The 24,147-nt window shown below is 40.2% G+C and overlaps 5 protein-coding genes across 6 annotated transcripts; 3 read left to right on the top strand and 2 right to left on the bottom strand.

Moving 5' to 3' along the window:
• The first annotated feature begins 152 nt into the window (after positions 1–152).
• Positions 153–1,931, top strand: LOC105014920 (testis-specific serine/threonine-protein kinase 1). Its single transcript, XM_010877635.2, has one exon. The coding sequence runs from the start codon at positions 666–668 to the stop codon at positions 1,914–1,916; it is 1,251 nt and encodes a 416-aa protein (XP_010875937.1). The 5' UTR covers positions 153–665; the 3' UTR covers positions 1,917–1,931.
• On the bottom strand, positions 1,910–7,105 carry ess2 (ess-2 splicing factor homolog). Its single transcript, XM_010877572.5, has 11 exons — positions 7,002–7,105; positions 6,283–6,908; positions 5,837–6,005; positions 5,640–5,729; positions 5,238–5,407; positions 5,000–5,117; positions 4,360–4,493; positions 4,109–4,211; positions 3,817–3,926; positions 3,614–3,729; positions 1,910–3,500 (listed from the first exon to the last, which is right to left on the bottom strand). Exons 2-11 carry the CDS (start codon positions 6,418–6,420, stop codon positions 3,221–3,223), a joined length of 1,428 nt encoding a protein of 475 aa, XP_010875874.1. The 5' UTR covers positions 6,421–6,908; positions 7,002–7,105; the 3' UTR covers positions 1,910–3,220.
• A 128-nt stretch (positions 7,106–7,233) lies between these two features.
• Positions 7,234–12,520, top strand: LOC109616614 (phosphoinositide-3-kinase-interacting protein 1-like). 2 transcript variants are annotated; one of them, XM_034297101.1, is made up of 5 exons: positions 7,234–7,474; positions 10,761–10,880; positions 11,212–11,383; positions 11,529–11,607; positions 12,088–12,520. In XM_034297101.1, the coding sequence occupies exons 2-5, from the start codon at positions 10,797–10,799 to the stop codon at positions 12,299–12,301; spliced, it is 549 nt and encodes a 182-aa protein (XP_034152992.1). In that variant the 5' UTR covers positions 7,234–7,474; positions 10,761–10,796; the 3' UTR covers positions 12,302–12,520. The 2 variants fall into 2 exon arrangements, with proteins under 2 accessions (XP_034152992.1, XP_034152991.1); XM_034297100.1 differs by lacking the exon at positions 7,234–7,474 and adding an exon at positions 9,327–10,347.
• A 1,711-nt stretch (positions 12,521–14,231) lies between these two features.
• Positions 14,232–18,013, top strand: si:zfos-128g4.1. Its single transcript, XM_010877573.4, has 2 exons — positions 14,232–14,425; positions 16,786–18,013. The coding sequence occupies exons 1-2, from the start codon at positions 14,296–14,298 to the stop codon at positions 17,553–17,555; spliced, it is 900 nt and encodes a 299-aa protein (XP_010875875.1). The 5' UTR covers positions 14,232–14,295; the 3' UTR covers positions 17,556–18,013.
• Positions 18,014–18,570: 557 nt separating this feature from the next.
• rnf185 (ring finger protein 185) lies at positions 18,571–21,045 on the bottom strand. Its single transcript, XM_010877575.5, has 7 exons — positions 20,894–21,045; positions 20,376–20,606; positions 20,096–20,114; positions 19,843–19,955; positions 19,691–19,745; positions 19,185–19,302; positions 18,571–19,047 (listed from the first exon to the last, which is right to left on the bottom strand). Exons 2-7 carry the CDS (start codon positions 20,549–20,551, stop codon positions 18,950–18,952), a joined length of 579 nt encoding a protein of 192 aa, XP_010875877.1. The 5' UTR covers positions 20,552–20,606; positions 20,894–21,045; the 3' UTR covers positions 18,571–18,949.
• Positions 21,046–24,147: the final 3,102 nt, after the last annotated feature.

Raw genomic sequence — 24,147 nt, 5'->3', positions numbered from 1 at the left:
GGGGCGGAGTTAATTTCTGATCGGTATCCTTAATGTTAGTATTTATAATACAGTATTCATTTGATCATTAATTTGAGTGATTACAAATGATGCTAGAGTACACAAATTCCATGCGTATTATTGATATCTTTATTATGTGTAGGAAAGGAAATGATAGAAGTTATAATGAAAGAAATTCACTATTTAACCGTTATTTAAGATATTATTCAGTCATGTCATGTTGTAACATTGAGTTAAAATCCAGGGACTACAAGACGCATGTTTTGAGGGAACATGCGTCTTGTAATAGACAGCTGGGAAGTCGGAAAAGAACGAGTGTTTTCGTGAAGTTGGCACGTTAAATCCTGACATGGAATTCGGAGTTGGATGACCATTCAAAACCGGTTTTCCCAATCGGTCATCGTTTTCCAACCAGTCACAGGTGTTGAAGCACAGAAGTGGAGGATTGCCGAGCTGTTTGAACGCGGCATTAAAAGTCTTTATGATGCAAATAAACATGTCATAGAAAAAACAGTTTTTATACTTATTACGTCTATAATTATAACATGTCGAGTGTAAGTATCATTGTGTTACTCTGATTTCCAACTTTCAATTGAGTTTAGCATGTTCTTGGTAATGGCGTAATAAAACAATTACCTAAATAATTCGGGTCGTACAATTTAGCCATGGACGACTCAGTGGTGCTGAAGAAACGGGGATATACATTGGGCATTAGTTTAGGCGAGGGGTCATATGCTAAAGTCAAATCGGCTTATTCTGAGCGTCTGAAGACCAACGTTGCCATTAAAATTATCAACCGAAGAAAGGCGCCGGCAGACTTTTTAGAGAAGTTTTTACCCAGGGAACTGGAGATCCTTGCATCCCTAAACCACCGTAACATCGTCAAGACCTTTGAGATCTTCGAGACTTCAGAAGGCAGAGTGTATATGATAATGGAACTTGGAGTACAAGGGGACCTACTTGAGTTCATCAAATTCCGGGGTGCGTTGCCTGAAGATTTCACCCGAAAACTGTTCAAGCAGCTGTCACTTGCAATTAAATTTGCGCACGAACTAGATGTGGTTCACCGAGACTTAAAATGTGAAAATCTTCTATTGGACAAAGACTTCAATCTAAAAGTTTCAGACTTTGGATTTGCCAGGAGGATAGATTATGATAACGGAAAAATGATTCTCAGCAAAACGTTCTGCGGCTCTGCAGCCTACGCAGCCCCCGAGGTTTTACAGGGGATCCCCTACAACCCCAAAGTGTATGACATTTGGAGTATGGGTGTCGTTCTATTTATCATGCTCTGTGGATCTATGCCCTATGATGACTCCAATATCAAGAAAATGCTGAAGATTCAGAAAGAGCATCGCATTGACTTCCCACGCCGCAAAGTTGTCCCGCTAGTGTGCAAAGACCTGATATATCGCATGCTGAATCCCGATGTGTCCCGGAGGATAGAAATTGATGACATCCTTAAGCATGTATGGGTGCAGTTAAAATCCAAATCACATGATGGTGGTAAGAGACGGGAAGATGAGCCTTCAAAATGGGAAGCTGCTGACTCCAAAAAAGAAAGAAAGGGTGAAAGTTGTAAGCATGAATGTAAGCATCCTCACAGCAGTAGCAAAAAGGTAGAGAAAGTAGAAGCCGAACTGGACCCAAAACCTTCTATCGAGAGCAAAGAAACAGCAGGACCATCTAAGAACACCAAGACAAAATCTCATCCAGACGCAAAGACTGGTGTCCATGTAGAAAGTTGTAAGCATGAATGTAAGCATCCTCAAGGCAATGACAACAAAATGGGGCATAAATCAGAACCCGAATCGGACCCTAAAACTTCAAAGGAGAGCAAAGCCGCAGGACCATTTAAGCACACCAAGAAAAGTCTGCACCCAGATAGAAGCAATGGAGTTCCTTCTGATTCATGATGTTGAAATGCTCGATTTATTCCATCTGAATAATTATTAATAAATGGTGCATATATCAAGATTACCAATGTAGACATGGTTACATTTCAGATGTTGAGACTGCTATGATAATTAGTGAGGGTCAACATTTTGGTTTTACAAACATATCACCCCATGGTATTTTTTCCCCCACGTTTGAAAACTTATTGCAGAAAAAAACCATACAAAACATATTTACAAAAATCAGAAAGTCTTGACTATAACATTCATCAATACTAAAATGATATAAGTCCATGCTATATACAGATAAATCATCTCTGGAATCAACAGCTAACAGTAATCCAGTTTTGGAAGTTTTTACATACTGGGGAATAACAGGCCAGCAAGACCTTAAAATATTTTTTCAGATTATTCTGGCAGTACACAGATAGAAACATAACTAGAAGGAGATCTATTTGATATGTTTCTTACATTTGTAACTAACGAAGGTTGAGAATATTACAATGAAATCAGGGATAGAAAAATTTAGGTTTCCCCAGAACCAGCTTTAATTGGAAAATTCATAACCTTGACACAAAGGTAGCCTAAGCTATAACCAGATGGCTCAGTCCCACAGGGTCAGTAAAACACATTGTAACAGCACACTTTCAAACCATAACTCACCAGTTTACATTGGTTGTTACTAAAGCCCAACTTTACACAAGCCATTTCAATGTGGCAGAGTTACACTTTACAAAATAAGGAATATGCCTACCTCTCAGAGGGTGAACTGGGCTGAGTGCAGTTTAAATTATTTCACCAAGGGTAGTTTGGCATGCAAAATGACTTGTAGATGCTCAGTTCTACACTGAAAGAAAGGACGTGTGTCATTCGTCACAAAACATGGCTTTGTTGTCTGGAAGAAAGTCATTTCAGCACAAAGGTATATATTGAACTGCCGATTCATAACATTGGACTTTCTGGCCAATATATGCTACATTGGATCGGTTTAGGATCCCATGATCAAAGCATTCATATTTCAAACATTTGAATCAGGTGTATGCATATTGGTAAATTCCTACATGCCTATGCCAAACCAAACTATTTTCAGGCAATGCTGGCATGAAATCCTCCTACTATGTCTTTCTGTCCAAGAACAGGAATGACCTGGGCTATCAAACACTCCTTGAATTCAGTTTTTATTTTGACACATTGCCATTCTATGTACACAGACTGTTCTGGCCATAAAATGAAAAAAAACACCCCATGGCCAGTATTTTGCTTGATGAAAACCTGCTTTCATTTCCACAAGATAACTGTTCTTTTCTAATTTTGCTCTGTCCCAGTCAGAAGAAATCAGCTGCTTTTCTCCTCTTCGGAAGCTGCAGTAGGTCGTCTGTGATGGACGCAGGGTCCTGGGAGGCAGGGGTCCTGGCTTTGCTTGGGGTTGGAGTGCCTGAGGGAGTCGCTGGACCACCCAGGGGGGTCTTGGAGCCTGCTCCACTGTGTGTGGGAGATGGTGTGTAGCTTGCCCTTAGAGCTTTATCTGTGTATTTACTGGAAGTCCGGTTTACAAGCCTCTGAAGGGCAGGGGTCAATGCTGGGCTCAGACCTTTTGGGGTGAGGCTGTAAGACAGAAATTATTTTCAAATAATGAAAGCATTCAAAAATCATTACAAATTGTTAAACATTAAGTCATAGGAATTCTGATCAAAGCACTTCCACCAAACTGTTTTTACCTTGCAAGGTTTTCTGTGACCTTTCGCAATGCTTCCTGTTTTTTTGCCCGGTTTTTGGCTGCAGCTTCATTGGCCATTTTCAAACCCAACCGCTCTCTTCTTCCTGGTTCTGGAATCTGTGACAAATTACATCCAATTAATAAACTCTTCTAGGGGTGGGGGGGGGGGGTAATGTTTAGGGGGTATTGAACAAAACAATGTACCTTAAATGATGGGCCAATGTTCCTCTCTTGAAACGGTGAGTCAGATCCATCCAGACGAAAGGGGGTGCTCTCTATCTCACCCCAGGTCATCAGGGGGGACTCAGCCATCCCTGAAAAATCAACATCAAGGTAGATTGTTTTTTGTGCAGTTGCAGAAGCTTTATGGATGTCTCTAAGACAGTGCAGTATGCTGGAATTTTTTTTTCTTCCCTAAAAGCTATGTATTTTTGATTTCTGAACTGATTATGTAGTTGACAATATTTAAAGCCATTTCTACTTGAACATAACTTACCTGGGGAAGGGCTGGGAGTCCCTTCAAATCCATACCCATTCACGTTAGGGGAATCTTGGGCATTAAGCTCTTTGCCATCTGGGCCTACTTTACCCTGTTTGAACTAAAGATAAACATTTGCAAATATAAATCATTCAGGACCAATCCAGGACCAATTTCATTTGACATTTTTTTACTTTAAAATCCCTTGACTAAACATGAGACAAAACCATGTACTTAAAATCAATAACTTGTCCAGCAAGGACTTGTACCTGTGCATTGAGGGCTGCAGCCTGCTGAAGCTGACATTTGTTAAGAGCTTTGCTGAAGGGGTCTCCCACAAAGCGAGTGTTCTTGTGAATCACCTCCCTGGGCTTCTTGAAGAGTGTGTCATCATCCTTGACGCCTTATGGGAAAAAGACCATGAAGGTGTTACATTTATACAACCTCAAACCCAATTAATTCCACTAACACAAGCTTAGCCGGTTGATATTATAGCGTTTGTACAGTAGTCTTCACTCCACGCAGCCTGGCACGTGCACAGGTATGGCCCAACCTGTGCAGAGCACATGCCCCTTGCTATCTAGTGCCCTTTCCAGTTAACATGTGCTCTTCTGCCCTGGCGACGTACTGCGCACACCAACGGACATGCGTCGTCCGTCTTTTTTATGTGCGTCACTCGCTCCGATGGGCATGTGTCGTCCGTCTTTTTTCACATGTCACTCCAACACATTGTCCGTCTGTGTGAGCTGACAACTCCGCCCACTTTCTCAGATTCAGCACATGCCCCTCAGAAAGTCTGTGCATGGTACTGGATGCAGCCCATGCACACAACTACAATCAAGCAAATAACAAGAAAATGTTTTGTAGAGAAACAAAATCATTTGGCAAAACATGAAAACATCACCTCACCCTCTGGATAGTACATGAGGGCATTCTTTGCTTTGTACTCCCAGGTTTCCAGGCCTGCCTTCACACACTCGAGGGCCTGCTTCTCCGAAGACGGCAGGGCAAGGTTTTCTTCATGCCGCTAAAATAAAAGATTTTTATAACATTGCCATTATTATAGTAAACATCTAATTACTTTCAGGACATAAGACAGGAGCATTACATGCTAAAACATTTTGAGCCATGTGTAATTCATGTCTACCTGCTTAAATTCAGCCTCTGCCTCATACAACCACGAATGCCTTAACTTCTCCTTGTCATCCGCTAGAACCATTATCTGCTCAAAGGATGCATTATCCTCGCTTGTGTTCTTAGCCAGGAAACGATCCAGACAGGGCAGCTCTTTCTCCTCCTCCTCTGGTTCCTTGTTTACTACAAACACAATATCAACACACACACAAATCTATTTCAGTAACCGAGTTCTTTACATTACGCTAAGAAATGTACAATCCAGTAACCATTAGAACATAATGGCTGTAATACTTATTTTCCAAATAGTCTTGAAAGCCATTGTAATGATGCTTACTATATTTTAAGTTGGGTGGAATGACTATTGCTATGAATTGTGCCATTTTCATTGATTTATTCCCAGTAAAGACCTTACCTCCATCTACTCCTTTCTTGTTTTTGCCCAGGACAGATGAGGGAGATGCTGGGCGACCCTCTGGTGTTTCAAAGGAAGCTGGAGTAACATCTAAACAAACAAGCGGGTTGCATATTATCAAAACACAACTGCTGCATTCATAGACAACTAGTAAATCATTTAGAAAATTGTTTAGTGGACATTTATTCTTATCTCACATGGGGCAGCGGAGCCTGGCGTGGACTTGGCTAAAGATGACCCATACTTTATGGATATTTCCCTCATCTTCCCAAGATCCCCATTTTCCTCAGCTTCAAGGTAGTCCTTCTGTGCTTGTAACTTGGTCACGTCTGGGAAAAAGTCCCTCTGGATGATCTTCTCTAAACTCTATAGAGGCATACAAATGAAAAGTTAGGAATATATTATCAAAATGGCCCAGCCACTACACACATCAAATAACTAGCTGCTAAACAACGATGGGGATGTAAATGTATAACTTCAATACTAGCTATGTGTTCAGTTACCATTACAATATCAGTATTGATGATTGACCTTACAATTCAACTTTGCCCTGTAGTTAGGTTAAATATACATTTCTAGTTAGTTGTAGGCTGTTTATGTAGCAGAATTAGCCATCTGTTCCACAAGTATACGTTAACGTTACCTCTATGTAGTTCTCTTCATCGAGAACCTTTCGAAATCTTTTCTTTGTTTCCTCGGGTGGCTGTCGCAGAGCGACTGTTGTGACAGGGCTGGCTGGTACTAGGGTTCCAGACATCAGCGCCTTTCCAAATCCTTCCATGGTCGGTGTTAAGAACCAGAAGCTAGCAAGTTAACGTTAGCGAAATGCTATGCGGCCTTAACTAGACTTCTGTTAATGCGTTAGCTAGCTAGATAGCTAGCAACCAAACTAAAGAAAACCTTGATGAATGCTAAAAGAAATATCGCGTTATAAACTTGAAATAGCAAAAAATAGACATGTGTGCTAACGGCTTGATTTAATTCGCGTATTTATAATTCCAACAGTTCTTAGTTGATGTTTTGCTAGTCAAGGAACCTCACGCGAACGGAACAACGACACAAATCGTCTGTCTGACGTCACCGGACATTTCCGGCAGTGGAGCTTTTAGAATTCTACACCTTCGCTTTGACAACCCAGTCGAAGCAACCAAACAGATACAATGTCAATATAGATACACGGGACAGAATTGTCTAGTCTTCCATGTCTCGCACATCTATTGCTGTTCTTTTTTGTCGCCTCCATTTCGCTCTTCGGTTTTTAAACCACACCTATCGGAATATAAGTAAATTAGGCTACATTAACGAAATGCAATTAAACGATATTTAACTTTTAAAACACGCACACATACAAAAGTACTCTACCTCTACTCGCTCTTCGCGTAAATGAGTGCGCTGTGCAAGTTTTTCCCTTGTGTTCACATCTGGATACTGGTTCTGAAGAAACAGCTCCTCCAGAGCGTCCAGTTGGTCCTCTGTGAATATTGTGCGGTGTCGCCGCGTGCGCCTCTGGACCTGACTGAAGGACTGCTCCTCTCTGTTGGTGTTTCCTCCTGGCCTACGCTCCGGAACCAGTCTTCTGGACCATTCATAATGGCATGCTGAATTAAAATAGCCGATAAGTGTCTTAGGCCAAAGCATGCCTACCTGGCTAATAGAAAAAATAATGTACAAAACAATATAGCTCACTTGGCTAATAGGGAAAACAATGGACCTGCTTTAGAAATCAAATAAACAAGCAAATATTATGAGAGAAAACAACAATAGTCATACTTTCAGGAGGATAGTCAGTCTGAAACACCTCTCCACAGTGTGAGCAGTAGCAGCAGCACGAGCAGGTCGGTTGTGTGTCTTCTATGTAACTCCTAGCCGGAATGTTCTCAGATCTTGCTCCATCCTCACCTGCCACTGTGCTGTGGGTCACACCAGACTGCACACTCCCCTCTGTGTTTCTTGGAAATGTGTTCAGTATATTTTCTATGGTGAATGGCAACTTTTGCCTGTCCATCCTATTTAACTTCACAGGAATTCTCTTGAAATTAAATACAGTATTTAAAGTGCCAGCCAAGGCATCCAGCTAATGCTTGTTGAATCATATGCGTCTATGCCTTAGAGTGTGGTTCGCCATCTCCCTTCTACACTGTGCTCAAATACCCATTCGTTCTTATTTTATAAGAAAAATGTAAGAACAAAAAAACGTGCAAAAGCATAATCCCCCTATAGACCAGACATATAAAATGGCTGCAACTTAATGCCTAGCTAATCTGGGCAGTTTTGTGAGAGTGTTAGGGAGGATGTGAGATTCCGCTAATCTTGCCCCAGTGCTTTTCTTCCTGAAAAATAAATCTGATTTCACTGTATTAAATTAGGGGTACAGAGCTTCTAAGGTCCTTATTGTTGTGGTTTTAGAAAAAAAGAGATTGGTTGGTATTAGAAACCTGGATTTAAAGATGAACCCTTGGCTGTGCCTGAGGAGCTATTGGGGATTAGCACCTGACATTCTTTTTCATCAACAGTTCTTGCTGGTTTGATTTTACCAACAAAGTTGACATCATTATAAATATTGATGATGATTGACTTTGAAAAAACAATGTAACAGCTTAAGTTTATCAATTGACTTAAGGGCTAATCAATTATTGGTATAGAGACAATGGAATTTGATATTTTTTGCTGTGCTTTCACAGTACACAGCCACCCCACAGGACGGGCTAACATCAGAAAAGATTCAGCCGAAAACAAGTCAGCATTCAGCGTGTTAGATCATAACAGCCATTCACAAAGGGAGCATGTGGGATATATCAGTCAGAATACAGGTGCGGGGAGCCAAGGCCTCCAGCGTGTTAGTATTCAGAGCATGAGTACTGGGCCTTATCTATGAAGTGCAGTCATTCACTCGGACTTTACCAACAATGTGGACTGCTGAGGTAAAGCTATTACAGGTTGTATTTATTCTCCAACAAATCCTTTTATTTCATATGAGGCAACATACATCCTTTTTTATCAAGGAATTAATAGATTTTCAAAATCTGTCCTAAGCTTCTCAGATAAGGTTTATTCGAAAACCGATAACAATAAACACCACCTCATCCCTTTCACTGCGATTTAATGGCCACCAGATTGTTGATGTATAGTTTTTAGAGCTGTTGAGATAGCTATCTCTGGTCATTGTGATTTTTCAATGGAAGACATTGTATCACATCCACATTGGTTTAATGGTATTAAATTCATTACTGGGGATTAGTATTATAAAAGCGCCTTACATTGTTGTTGTCAAAGGCAATTGGTGTGTAAAAATGTGAAAGCAATTGGTGGAAAAAATGAAAGCATACAAATCAAAACCACTCACGTTTGCACAATAGAACATTCCCTTGCAAGATAAAGCTTGAAGATCGGTTTGATTGACATAATGTTCTAGATTACAAGTTCATCAATTATGTTCTGCATCACTTTTAAGTAAATAGCAGTTTAATGACATGTGGATGTATATTAAATAATCTTCTGTGCTTACAGAGACCAATCAGAAATGGAGCAGGGATATTTCAAAATTGAGAATGCAGTTTCAAGATTTTCATACATTTACAATTGAATTTGGAATGGTGTGCATACAATTGTTCAGTGCAGCCACAGTATTAATTCTATTTAACATTATTGGATTATTCTGTTTTTGAAATAACTGGTGCACTTGTTTTATTCAACATTTTTAAAGTTTTGACCCAGCATGTGGAATGTGAGTGAGTCTTACAAGGATTTGACATTGTTGTGTGGAATGTGTTCAAAGTTCCTTCCACTATAAGGGAAAGAATTAGCATACTGCTCTCAAATGATGCTAAAATATTGCATTTATTTAACATTTTATACAATGTAAATACAAGGTGGCCATGATGTGAGGCTCTACAATAAACATTTGGGAGAAAACAAATCTAGAGTGTTGAAAGAGTGCACCTATATGTCACCAAAAGATGACGTGATTCACATGAATATTATCTTTCTAGCTGGTGGACAGTAACCTATTGGAGACATGTTAGAAGTTCTTACTCAGTTTGGTAGCAAGAGGAAGTTTAACACAGGATACATTGATTGATTGCATCGATATCCAATATGTTAGAGAGTTAGTGACAAAAAAACGCATCCATAAAAGATAACATGCTTCTGAACGCGCAGTTCAATTTTATGTAGCGAAGAAAATTTTATCGTTTGTTTTTCATACTGGAATTTCCAGCTTCATCCTGGAACATGTCTGCCTGGGAAATGTGTATTTTGATCGGCTTACTCGCGGGTGGTCACCCAAGTGTTCAAGGTATTAACAAAGACAAAGAGTGATTTACATATTCACCATTTTCTAACAGTATTATTTATTCTGTATTCATTATTGTATCATCTGGTGTTGATGTGCACCTCTGGTTTTGATCTATGATATTGATAGACTACTATTGTTTTCATATTCATATTCTTTAAAAATAAAATTAAAGATTATGTAAACAGAAGCATTGTAATATTTACTCTTTTGAAATTTTAACTTTCCTAAATGTATGCTCTAGTGCAGGCTACTGACCTGCATGTTGTCTGTTGTGTATCTCATTAGGATGCCTTCGTTTTAGTGATGCTGAATACAGTAGAGAGGTGCAGGTGACAGCCAATGGCCAGAGGTGCTTGAACTGGTTGAAAGCAAGTAGAGGTTTCAATTCAACAGTTAACCTTGGCATTGAAGAGGGTATAACATTTTGAATGTGTTTCAAGATTTCTATTTTTATATAGTTGTTAAATTCAGATTTTTGTATGAAAATGTATTTATTATTATATTGTATATTTATTTATGTTATATTTATTATTCTGCTAACTGGCATGTATTATTATTTCTTTTTATTTCCGGCACATCACAATTCCATCACATCTTTATTTCTACTCAAATTCAAACTGAGATAGAAATACATTCGCATTTTCCAGACATTTGCAGTTTCAACTGTGAAAGTTACAATGTGGTGAATCAATGGAATGTAATGGGAAGATGTGAACTGCAGAGAATGATGACTGCTTCTCAGTACACTGCTTAATGTTAACATAAGAATGTTTTGTGCCCGTTTCTGCTTTGGGCTTATTTTGTTTCATAAGTCAATTTTGTCTTAGGAGGATCTTGGGATCACAATTACTGCCGCAACCCAGATGACTCTGAGAGCCTATGGTGCTTTGTTATCAGCCAAGCGGAAACTATACAGAGACAAGACTGTACCATTGTCCTCTGCCAAGGTATTTTGATGAGTTATTGTCAGATTCCGGAAGCTGGAAAAAAGGGTGCTTGAATAGAGGTAACTGTTTTTAACCAATCAAGTCTGTCAACACCCTGTCCTTAAATGTGTTTTGGTGGCAAAGCTTCACAATTGCTAGTCTTGAATAGAAAAGTGAGAGTTGACTTATTTGCAACACAGAGACATGATTTTAGACAATAATTCCAATGTGGGACAACAATCTTAAAAGTTGTTTACAAATTATTTTATAGCAGATTTCTTTTTAAATAAATGTATTTAATACAGACAAGGTAATTAAAGTACATTCATACTTTATCATGTTCTTTTTATAGACCAGCAGACCACAGCAACTTTCCCACAGTCCTTTCCCGTGTCATTTGGTGATGCTCAGCCTGAGCAGGATGACAACCCTCCAGCTCAGAAAACAAAGGGGACCTGTCAAATCAGATGTGGGGATCAATCAGACGTTCCACATTGGGCCAAAGAAGGACTTGGGAGTACTGGGTTAATACTTGCAATATTTCAGCCATAAGTTAAATGCACAGAAGTACAGTTTTCATATAAATGGTTGGACATATTATAGTCTTGATATGATATGCCTTAGTGATGTCTTTAAAATATATTGTGAATGTTTTTCCAAAAACTCTAGGTTATGTCTCAGCAGTCGTCTTCATGGTCACTGTTATACTACTTGGATCTGGAATAACTGCTGGTTACATCTACTGGAGGTCAGTTGGAAGGGGAAATAATACATATTACACTACATATAACATGCATAACAATGGAGAAAAAAAGCAACCACGTTTTTAGAAACAAGCCAGAAATCAAGGACACGAATGACTACAACTATACATGTAAGCCGACATACTGGCAGTCAAAATTCACAAGATCAGATGTCACTCCATGAATCTATCAATCTATATTTAGCCAGCAAATCAAATTAGCTGCCTGCTTGTTTATGACCTTAGGAAGACATCGACTTTCAGTAGTTCAGTATTTTATAACGGGGTAATTTTGCTATAAGGAGAGGGGACATTCACTCTTCACTCCAATCGTCCTCTTTCCTATCAGGTTCTGTTGGTATCATTCAATTCAGAGAGAGAATGTCATTGGACAACAGTTTGGAGACCAATAAAGTAAAGTAAGATGATCTTCACAGAAATGTGTAAATGCATAAACAGTGCCCTGTCTTGTAACTTTAAATACAGGGTCCAGAAGCTCAAGAGCCAGCAGGAACAAGACGCAAGTGAACGAGAGCAGCGGAGGATCAACCTGCATCTCTCTGCTTTCTCCAACTTGACATGCCAAACAGTGGATGAGAATTCAGCTGTGAGCTGTGTCCAGCAGACACCCATTGAACATGAGGACATAGTGGATGGTAATGGGCCCCTAATGGTCCAGGCTGGTACTGCCGTGGTGTGAGGAGCAGGGTGGACAGACGTTGTGGAATGATGCCCTGTCTCCGAGTTGCCATGTGTGTGGAGAAACAAAACGTGCAAATGGTATGGAGGAGGTTGATTCAGGTCTGCAGTGCCTGACTACAGTAAACACAATCAAGACCATCTGGAGTTGTAGAAACAACAGAATTGTATCCAAACATAGTATCGTTATGGATTTCCAGGGATATGCAATTACTTTATGTTGAATAAATGCTATCATCAACTGAAATTATTTGAATCCTGAAATCTGAATGGATAAAAGCTGTGGTATGAGAGACATCACATAACTTCTAATTGACATACACTCACCTAAAGGATTATTAGGAACACCTGTTCAATTTCCCATTAATGCAATTATCTAATCAACCAATCACATGGCAGTTGCTTCAATGCATTTAGGGGTGTGGTCATGGTCAAGACAATCTCCTGAACTCCAAACTGAATGTCAGAATGGGAAAGAAAGGTGATTTAAGCAATTTTGAGCGTGGCATGGTTGTTGGTGCCAGACGGGCCGGTCTGAGTATTTCACAATCTGCTTAGTTACTGGGATTTTCCCGCACAACCATTTCTAGGGTTTACAAAGAATGGTGTGAAAATGGAAAAACATCCAGTATGCAGCAGTCCTGTGGGCGAAAATGCCTTGTTGATGCTAGAGATCAGAGGAGAATGGGCCGACTGATTAAAGCTGATAGAAGAGCAACTTTGACTGAAATAACCACTCGTTAAAACCGAGGTATGCAGCAAAGCCTTTGTGAAGCCACAACATGCACAACCTTGAGGCGGATGGGCTACAACAGCAGAAGACCTCACCGGGTACCACTCATCTCCACTACAAATAGGAAAAAGAGGCTACAATTTGCACGAGCTCACCAAAATTGGACAGTTGCCTGGTCTGATGAGTCTCGATTTCTGTTGAGACGTTCAGATGGTAGAGTCATAATTTGGCGTAAACAGAATGAGAACATGGATCCATCATGCCTTGTTACCACTGTCTAGGCTGGTGGTGGTGGTGTAAATGGTGTGGGGGATGTTTTCTTGGCACACTTTAGGCTCCTTAGTGCCAATTGGGCATCGTTTAAATGCCACGGCCTACCTGAGCATTGTTTCTGACCATGTCCATCCCTTTATGACCACCATGTACCCATCCTCTGATGGCTACTTCCAGCAGGATAATGTACCATGTCACGAAGCTCGAATCATTTCAAATTGGTTTCTTGAACATGACAATGAGTTCACTGTACTGAAATGGCCCTCACAGTCACCAGATCTCAAATAGAAATAGTATTTGATCATTAAATGACATCACATCAAATGATAATTTTATGTTAAATGTTATCCAGGGTGGTTTAGGGTGTCTGTGTGTAGAGGGGAAGATTGTACTGCGAGTGCTTTATAGTATGATGAGATAGCATGTCTTCGCAAACTGATAGACAGACTGGCAAGAAAGTTTAGATGGGGAAATCTGAGGCATTCTGAACACTTATGCAGAAAATAATATTTAACATTAACTGCAGATGTCTTCTGGACATGTATGCTTCTATTTTTGCTAGTGGTACAGTTAAAATCCTATATATGGCCCTTTTAGATTGCACAGATTTTTCTCTGGTTTTTGTTTACACTTAATGTATTATCCATACTTTCTTAGCTATAGCCTAAGCCTTATGTCAATTATGTTTATTTATGAGTGCTGTTAACTTGACATTAATCAGCAAACCATCAGGGCAGCTGTCCAATAAATAATTTTGGTTGTTCAGCTCTGTCGACAAGAATTTCAGAATCAGAACACGGGATTGTACTGCCCTCTTCTGAAAAATCCGTAATTTACAGAAGAAGCGGGACGGGCAGCGCAGAGACACGCATGCGGCAGCGGATCGACTCGCGATATTCTCTACATACCGGTTGACGAACACACGCGCACAAGCGGAAAGGCGGGAGACCGTCGTTTCCGCGCGCGACCCACCGCATTCTCAAGTCAAGATGGACGAAAAGTTGATATTGTCTGTTTTTAATTTTCCAGAACTGTATAATACAACATTGCCAGATTACCGTAGTGGTGACACCAGATCGCTCGCTTGGCGCAGAATTAGCGCCTTGACAGCTCTTCCAGGTATTTCTATAAATTCACGTTGATATAAATAGCTATAGTTAGCTAGGTAGCTAGTTGTAAACAAGCAGACTGACTTATTTGTTACTGTTAGCTATGTTAGTTTGTTTTGTCATTGTTGTCATCATATTAGTAGCATCTGTGCACGGTGATTTTTTTTTTTTTATTGAACTGGTTGCCTCGCTGCAAAAAACGCATGAATCGTAATAGAAGGCAATGGGGAGCGTAGCGCAGACGGCTGACAACGCGGCACAACGATGGACCTTTTTCCGTACCAACTGCGCGATGAGCCACTAGTAGCTTCCCATGAGGCATTGTGTTTTCCACGCATAAACCAAAATGACATTAGATGGGTCATTCTGTGAAACCGGTGCGTTTTGATTGCTTCAGTTTTTATTAAGTATATTTACATAATTTGGTCACCAACAACTAATTGAAAAAGTTTTGTAATATCCAATACGCTGTTCAAAAAATAAAAGAGAACACTTATTAAATCACACATCGGGTCTCAATGAACAAAATATATTAAACATCATAATCTTTACTGTACATTGTGTAATTCCTTGAGAACAAAATGACCTACCGATTGAGGGCTGGATTCAAATTCCTACTGCACCAGCGTAAGGTTTGACGATGGGTCTGAGGATCTCATCCTGGTACCTAACAGCAGTCAGGGTACTGTTTGCTAGCACGTGGGGGTCTGTGCGACCCTCCAAGGACATGCCTCCCCAGACCATCACTGACCTAACGCCAAACCGGTCATGCTGGATGATGTTGCAGGCAGCATGACGTTCACCACGGCGTCTCCAGACTCTTTCACATGTGCTCAGTGTGAACCTGCTCTCATCTGTGAAGAGAACGGGGTGCTAATGGTGGACCTGCCAATTCTGGTGTTCTCTGGCGAATGCCAATCAAGCTGCAGAGTGCTGGGCTGTTAGCACAGGTCCCATTAAGGGACGTCGGGCCCTCACGCAACCCTCATGAAGTCTGTTTATGACAGTTTGGTCAGAAACATGCACACCAGTAGCCCACTGGAGGTCATTTTGTAACAGCCTGTCTCCTGGTATCTTCTCCATGCTCTTAAGACTACTGGGAGACACAGCAAACCTTGCGATGGCACATATGGATGTGCCATCCTGGAGGAGCTGGACTGCCTGTGCAATCTGAATGGGAGGCAGGTTCCGCCTCATGTTACCAGTAGTGACAAAGGACACTAGCAAAACACAAAACTAGAGAAGAATAAGTGAGGAAGGATAAGGAGAGAGCAATTGTCTGTGGCCACCACCTGCAAAACCATTTCCTTTTTGGGGGTTGTCTTGCTGATGCCTCTCCAGTGCACCTGTTGTCACTTTCATTTGCACCCAAACAGGTGACATTGATTCACAGTAGTAAATGCTTCCTAACTGGACAGATTGATATCCCTGAAGTTTTATTAACTTGGTTATACTGTGATGGTTACATGTTCCCTTAATATTTTTTGAGCAGTGTACTAAAACATTTGGAAATAATGTTACAATTTGCCATTGATATAAATGCATATTAATGCTGAAAATGTATTTAGAGTATTCTGATTAATGTGGTGTGAAGAGAGCCAAGTTTACACATTCTTATTCATTCACCTCCAAAATTATTTTTTTGATAGCAAAAAGGAATGATACAAATTTACGCAGAATACATTTTGTTTGAATTTGTTAATAATCATCTTTAGGAATGTTGATAGTCTATTCAGATTTTTTTCATCATAAAATATAGCTTATTACCTATGTACCTTAGTAACATAAATTAAATGTATCTGCAAAGGCACAGGGGTATTTAAATAACCAATAGGGTACTGAGAGTTAATCAGTACTTGATTGTATTCACATTAGGGTATGGGCATGTGGATGTTAGGGTGTCCATCAACTATCCCCAAAGACCTGGACAAAGCTTGAACAGTTTTGTAAAAAATAATGGCCAAATATAGGTGTGCATAGTTGATAAAGGCATATCCTGAATGATATACAACTGTAATTACTGCCAAAGGTGCTTCAACCAAGAATTGATTTAGGTTGGTGGAGACTCCAGTTATTATATTTCTGTTTTGTATTTTAAATATAATTTTATTTTACAATAATGAAATGAAACCAGAATTGTCATCTTCTTCATGGTTTTGATTATGAGGCTCCATCAAAGGGAGATGTGTGTTCAATCACCTCAGGGTGTTTTTTTTTTTGCTTGAATAATTGTCCATGAAGCATTAAGCTTGTTTGTTCAAATATTGTCATTGTTTAGCTGGTTCAATATCAAATGCCTAAAATAAGTATATTTTGTGGATAATTCATCTATATTACAATGTTTACAATATGATTGTTGTATCCCTTTAGCTGAAGAGTGCAAAAAGAAATGGAAGAATCTAAGAGACAGATACTTTAAGGAAGTACGACAGGAAAAAAGGAGTAAGGAGGAGACAGGGGAGCTCACCCACAGTCGATGGAAATACAGACAACTTCTCAACTTTCTTCAACCGTTCATTAAACCTAGAAACAGTAACGCAGACCCTGACAACCAGGAGAGTCCTGATACAATCAACAAAAGCCTACAGAGTGAACTCCAACCTGCCAAATCACTCAACACTGTCCTGGTGAACACCATGAAAACCCCCACTACCCAGGTCGGCACTATGTCTCAGTTAGCCTTTGTGACTAAGTTTTCTCCCGGGCAGCAAGGCACCCAGATGGCCCAGCTGGCTTTCCTGGCCAAACTACCACCAGGCACGCAGATATCCCCAGCACCCCAGTCATGCTCAGTTGCCCAGCCTTCAACATATGCAACCAGAAAAAGGCCTCCAATAAAACAAGAGTCACCCGCTTCACCGTGTTCCTCAAGCACTCCTGCCAAGCTTTCCTCAAAGAACAGGAGGCTCCTAGACAATGAGAAAGATCAAAGATTGGATTCTACGATCTCTAACCGGAGGTGTGATGAGGATGAGATGTTCCTCCTCAGCTTCGTTCCTGCTTTGAAGAGGCTTGCTCCGCAAAAAAGATGTGAGACCAAAATTAAGATCCAACAGATTATGTATGAGGCAGAGTTTAGTGTGGATCAACATGTATTTGTCAAAGAGCAAGTATCAGAAGTGGCGGAACCAGAGACATAACTCTTTGTTCTAGGGTCAACTAGGTTTTGTTCTCAGTGTTTGTTTAGACAGAGTACTTTTTGTAAAAATATAAATTGACAAATTCAGTATATAAATCTATCCTAATGCGCAGAGAGGCAATTAATTAATGTTCTGTTTTGGGAATATAATTTTTCTGTGGCTTCATTGAGAGCTTCTATTTTTTATAATAGTTAATTAACAAACAAATATTTTTTAAATATACTCTTTGTTTTGCTGTTATGGATGCAAGTTGTTAACCTAATTAAAAACAACATGGGCTGTTAATCAGTTTCTAATTTAACAGTTTGTCTTGCTGCAGATGTATGTTTTGATAAAGATATATTTCAGTTGCGTATGGGGGAAACTCTCTTTATTACAGATGCAAATGCTATTATTTTATTATAATAATAAAATCTTTATATAACAATATCTTACAATATATTCTAATGAGAGGATAAAGTAAACAAGACAAAAAAATTATAATAATATGGGAGGGAGAGCTCTAAAAAAATTACAGCTTTAGTTACTCATGCCCAGAAAACTGTATGCATAATCTTTTTCTCCAAGTTATTAACTATGCTACATTATGAGCATATGTATTTTAATAACAGTGACAGTATCAATCAACAGAAAAAATTATTGTTTATCCTACAATTTTGTAACTGTAAGAGAAGATATCCCACTAATTTCAAGAAATAGTCAAACAAAATTGCTCCCAGAGCAACTGAGGACATACCGGTATATCATTAAACCCATACCAATACTGATTTTGTTAACTATTCCTCTGCTGACACCACACACAAAAACACCTCTATAGTTTATATGGCTTCATACTGGCAGCGGTACTCAAAAGGCAAATGTGTCAATTTAAACGTTCACCACTGAAACGTCTACTCCTGAATTGATATACCATTCAGAAACAGGACTTACCACTTGTTGTCTATGTCCATACAAACACAGAAGTTACATCTGATACCATACATTTGATATGCTAACTTTTTTCTTGATTCTAGTACTATATTACCAGCCAGGTAAACTGAATTGTTGTCTATTAAACATAACGTTGATGGAAATGAGAATTTTGGGCATTTTAGTTCACAAAATCAGATGTTCTCAAACAAAAAATACTAAAATGTCTGACTTCTGTAGAATTCACAGTACAGCAGTAACCAAACAGCAATTTTTAACCTCAATCACTGAATATAAATCAATGGCTAACCGATTGAATTGGACAATACAAAGTAGCTGGAAAATAGTATTTACAACTGCCCAACTTGAGTCTTGGTACCGGCAACCCACACAGTTATGCGATGAGCAGCCAGAACATCATTACCAGAGCAACAAATAGAAAGAGTCGGGACAGGAACTGTTCATCCATGAGGCACAGTACACAGTTATGCGATGAGCAGCCAGAACATGATCACCAGAGCAACAAACAGAAAGAGTCGGGACAGGAACTGTTCATCCATGTGCTGAGGGGTTCCAGGGGCAGCTGTGTTTGGGAACCAGTGGAGAGAGATTACTTCAACAGATGGACAACTACTTCAGTAGTTACAAGGGAACATTCAATTCACATCTTGATAAAACACTGTTCCAAAGCACAATGTTCCACCTGCCAAACTAAAGTACCTGGGGGTGGTCTTCCATCATTGATGTTAAATGCTGTAGCGAAAATACCAAATGGAAAGGCACCTATGCCAAAAGACATCTGGAATCCTCCATCTCCAAAGCCAAATCCCTGAAAACCCTGTAAAGAAAGAACCATACAACCAGGCATTGAGAAGGTGGTCTTTAAACAGGTGTTTTGAGGGACAGCTGTGATGCAATCGCTACTGCTAAATGTTGTCATTCTCAAGGGGTCAAACAAAGTCTTCCCCTCTTACTCTTCAGACAGCTTAATAGGCCCCAGTGGGAAAGGTAATTCTGCTAATGAATTAGGGAAGATTTGCACTACACCATCCCATGTAATAATTTCATCATGAATTGGTAGCGCAACACAACAGCTAACATTGCGCACACAGAACAAAGTAGAGCCACTTGGATTGAACTTCGCTAAGGCCTTTGCTAAATAATAACAGTGTGAGATGTGAGACTATAGGCTTGGTGACGATGCAGCTGTTGCATTCTGAACTTACACCTCGGTTTTCAGGCTCTGGCCTCTGTCCTTGAGGTCGAGGAGGGGTTCGCTCCCTGTAACAATGACAGAGAACCAAAGTTAACATCAGTAGCTTGGGAAGTGAAATTCGGACTAACTGGAGATTGTACGCAAACTGCCCATGCCACACACCTGGGGTCCTGCTGGCCTGTGCTTCCTCTGCCATACAGCGGGATGACTTTGTCTCGACTGATGCCGGCCTTACACACTGGACACACCTGTCTGTTGGGTCTGGTCTCTAACCACTACACAAACAACATTCAGACCTCCCTGTTACAACTGCACAACATATTTAGAGAAGGAGTAAGCAGGAATGGGTCAAACGGTCAGGTGATCAGCTGATGACAGTGGCTGTGTGAAATAAATGAGGTATCCCCTGACATACCTGATGTAAGCAGGGCCAACTAGACGCATGAGGGTAAATAGAAGGAGGGAGATAAGAAAATAATGCAAACATGAATTCACAGCATCATCATTTTATCCAGGCATCAGGATATCGAAGTAGCAAATGTAAAAAATGCTTTATTTTTTTTAAATATGCATGAAACATGATTTTAATAACCAGAGACAGTAAATTACCCTGTTTATGTTTAACATGACCTGTTGAGTAAAGACAGTACGCATGAGATTCCTAATACAGAACAGTGTTAAGAAAAGGTGTTTACCAAAAGAGATGTCCACACAAACTGATCACCGCATCCTTGGAGGTGTCCAGGCAGATGTTACATTCGAACGTGCTGTCTGGATTGCCCCCCTCCCCCGCCGTAGAGTTGCTGGATCCCTGGCTTGTATTTTCAGTCGCGGTCGAGGCAGCAGTTGGTGGAGGGGCAGCGCTAGCCATTGCTTCCAAAGATCAGGAGGTAGTGTGGGGTGACGTGGCTATCCGACCCCCTTGCCTGTAGATTAGCAATGTCTAAATGAATCCAAACAGACGATGGTCGCGATATACGGCAGCTAGTAGAGCAAAACTAGCGTTATAAGTTACGCAATGTTCAGAGTGAGCTGATCTCCCGTGAATAACATTACAACTGACGCAGAAGCTAAGATACAGTGTGGCTAGTGCAGTAGCTAGCTATACAAATATGTATGCTAGCTAGCTAAACAATAACATCAACTAGATACTACTATAGCCACATCGCTTGCTAAATTTGCGGCATAAGGCATAACACATTCTACCGTCTACCTTCTTGTGTTCATCAAACAAATCCTCGGTGTCGTGGGTAGAGATTTATTGGTAGACAGCAACTATCTATTTAATGCAGCCAAGTTAAATTCTACTTTTAGTTTCAGCCGATTGCATCACTGCAGCATCCGGAAGTTGTGTCGTAATGAGGGAAACACCAATTGTCCTCGTCACGAAAATGGTTTGGTGTTCGTATTTCATCATGTTTTTCCTCTCTACCCTCTGGCAACGTTTGCAAAAGTTAATAGGTAAAATAGTTGACTAGAGAAGAAAACGTCCTGGGAAAAAATGCAATCTCCACTAGTGTAATGAGCAAATTACATATACGGGGACGGAAACCGCTATGAATTTCAGAAAAAAACAAATACAGTTATTCCATTGATAAAACACAACGGTAATATAAAGGGAGGACTCTTCCGTGGTATAATGTATGAAAATATCTAAACATTCTGAACTAAGCAATAAAGCCTTATATTCGTATTTTATGAACTGAGTGGTGTGAATTCTGAATGCTGATTAGTTGATAGTTGTGGGACATCAGAGCGTGCACCACGGGTAGGGTATTACATCACTTTTTACTCCTCTATATTGTCTCAGTAACCGGTTTATAAGAGCAATAAGGCATCTCGGGGGTCTGTGATATATTGCCAATATAAGCCCCGTGTCCGCGATGCATGGTGACTTAAGAACAGCTCTTACCCGTGGTATAGCTACTGAGAATACACCACACATCCCCTTGTGCCTTTTTGCTTACAAATACCACGGCTACCATCCAACCGGCATTCGGGTTTTGTGAAACACCAAAGGCCAATCTGGTCTGTCTGCTTTGTGAGCGTTCCTGAAAGTCTTGCCTAGAATCCCATAAGGCATCAAGTGTTTTTGTTGCAATTCCAAACAAAAAAAAAATGAATAGACATGCCTATATAATATATTAATTTGTGTATGTAATATTTAGAGAGTTGACATACGTAACATATGAAATACCTCCTATATTAAATGTAGAACTGTTACCTGGGTTTGTATATTGTAAAATGACAATAGGAATCTATTGAATTTCATGCATGTATGAATTGCATTATTCAAGACACAGCTTTGTCCTGAAGTTGAAGTATTTATCTTCTCACAGCCTGGAAGTCACCCTCTGTTTTGTCAAGAACACAGGACAATGGATGGCCATTGTAAGCATTGAGCTAGTTGGTAGGGTAGGTTGGAGATTTACAACATTCACCCACTGTCCATAGGGTGGTGCTCTACTACTACCTAATCACTGAGTAATAACTATTCAAGTGGACAGGTCCAACGTCTAGAGCACTGTTTCCCAACCCTGGTCCTGGGGACCCAAAGGGGTGCACATTTTTGTTTTTGACCAAGCACTCACACACCTGATTCAAATTAAATACTTGGTGATAGTTTGATTACGCCAATCAAGTGTGTGAGTGATAGGGCAAGATTTGCAAAAGATGTGTGAGTGTTAGGACAAAAACACAAACATGCAACCCTTTGGGTCCCCAGGTCAAGGATTGGGGAGCAGTGCTCTAGAGTGAGACTATAGGAGGGCCATTATGGGTGGTACATGGCAACACAGTCAGGTTTCAAGGGGACCCTGTTAATTTAATGAAAAGGTCCTTAGCCTAGCATTATACAATGCCCTTTAATTAAGTTAGCATATGACTCAGTTATAGTCTTTTAACGGATGAGGAAGTAAACCGTGGCCTGGTAATAGAGGACTTTACTAGATGGTGTGACCGCTCCTTCCTATAACTTGATATCAGTAAAATTTAAGATATAATCATCGATTTCCATAGGAAATCTCTTATGCAGACTCTGATCAATGGTGAGCCATTGGAGATCGTTGACCAGTAAAAATATCTGGGTATTTTACTGGATAGTAAATTCAAATTTTAAGCTGACATAGATGCCATTTGTGCAGGGAAATCAGCGCCTCTTCTTCCCAAGGTAACTCTGCTGTCTCAGGGTGGATGACTTGCTTCTATCACTAATTTATTGAATCAATATTAACCTGTAATATGACCAGCTGCTTTGGTTACCTCAATGTAAAAAGTAAGAACAGACTAAACAACATTGTGAAACAGAAAAGTAATATTATTGGTATTACCTTAACGAGCCTAACCAACCTGTACAAGATACGTGTCCTACGCAAGGCACGGTCTATTCCGACACTCCCAATACCCCTTATTTGGCACATTTCATATTCTGTATCCAGCCTTGTATATGCACTGTTACGTATTCTATTTTACTGCACATCGCAAAACAAATTGCCCCTTGAGGACAATAAAGACTTGTCACGGTTTGGGGTAGGCAGGACACGAGGCACAGAGTGAGAGTAGGGAAACATCCTTTTATTACTTCCTCCCTTGAACAAAAACAACAAAAGGAGCAGCTAATCACAAACTGAGGCAAAACACACAAACAATGATCCGCAAACTGAAAAATCCAAAAGGGCAATTTAAATAGGATTCCCAATTAGAGACAACGTGAGGCAGCTGCCTGTAATTGGGGGACAATTAGCAAGCTGTGCGCAGAGACGCCTAGAGGCACCTATAAGCTCAGGCCATGGCTGTGGCCCCCAGGTGCATAGAGATGCCTAGAGACACCCCAGTCAGGACCTGACAAGCCTCTACTAATACTAATGTAGTGTCAATTTGTTGTTTTTGTATTCTGGGAGATTCACTGCCTTGTGTAATGTCTTTTAGTTTGTGTTTACAATTTTAATTTTTTATGTTTTGTGTGGATCCCAAGTAAAGAAGCTGCTGGTGAGCAGCTCCCGCTCAGCCAAGGCAAAGCTCTTTCTCTATCTTGACACCTCAATGGTGGAACAAACGTCCCCTTGAAGTCAGGACAGCAGAGCCCCTCCACTTTTCCGAAAATGGCTGAACACCTCTATGATGAGTATCTTAATTATCCCCCCCCCACCCCCACCACCACCCAAAAAAAAGAAAGTTAACTAAACTTTGATTTCTCTGGCACTGCCTTTGCCAACTAATGGCTTCAATTAAGGTAAGTGTACTTATTATGATTGTCAGATGTTGGATTTCCAAGGCACCTTAAGAGGAATGCACTTATTTTAAGTTGCTCTGGATAAGAGCATCTGCTAAATGGCTAAAATATCAAATGTAACATGGACTGATTATAATATGGATTGATTATAATAGGTCCTGCTTGTATCTTGGACTGATTGTAATATGGACTGACTGTAACAAGGTCTTACTATAACATGGACTGACTGTAACTTT

This window comes from Esox lucius, chromosome 14, assembly GCF_011004845.1.
Source record: "Esox lucius isolate fEsoLuc1 chromosome 14, fEsoLuc1.pri, whole genome shotgun sequence".
Classification (NCBI taxonomy): domain Eukaryota; kingdom Metazoa; phylum Chordata; class Actinopteri; order Esociformes; family Esocidae; genus Esox; species Esox lucius.
Note: the sequence above shows the minus strand (reverse complement) of the source record. Positions and strands in the feature narration are given on the sequence as shown.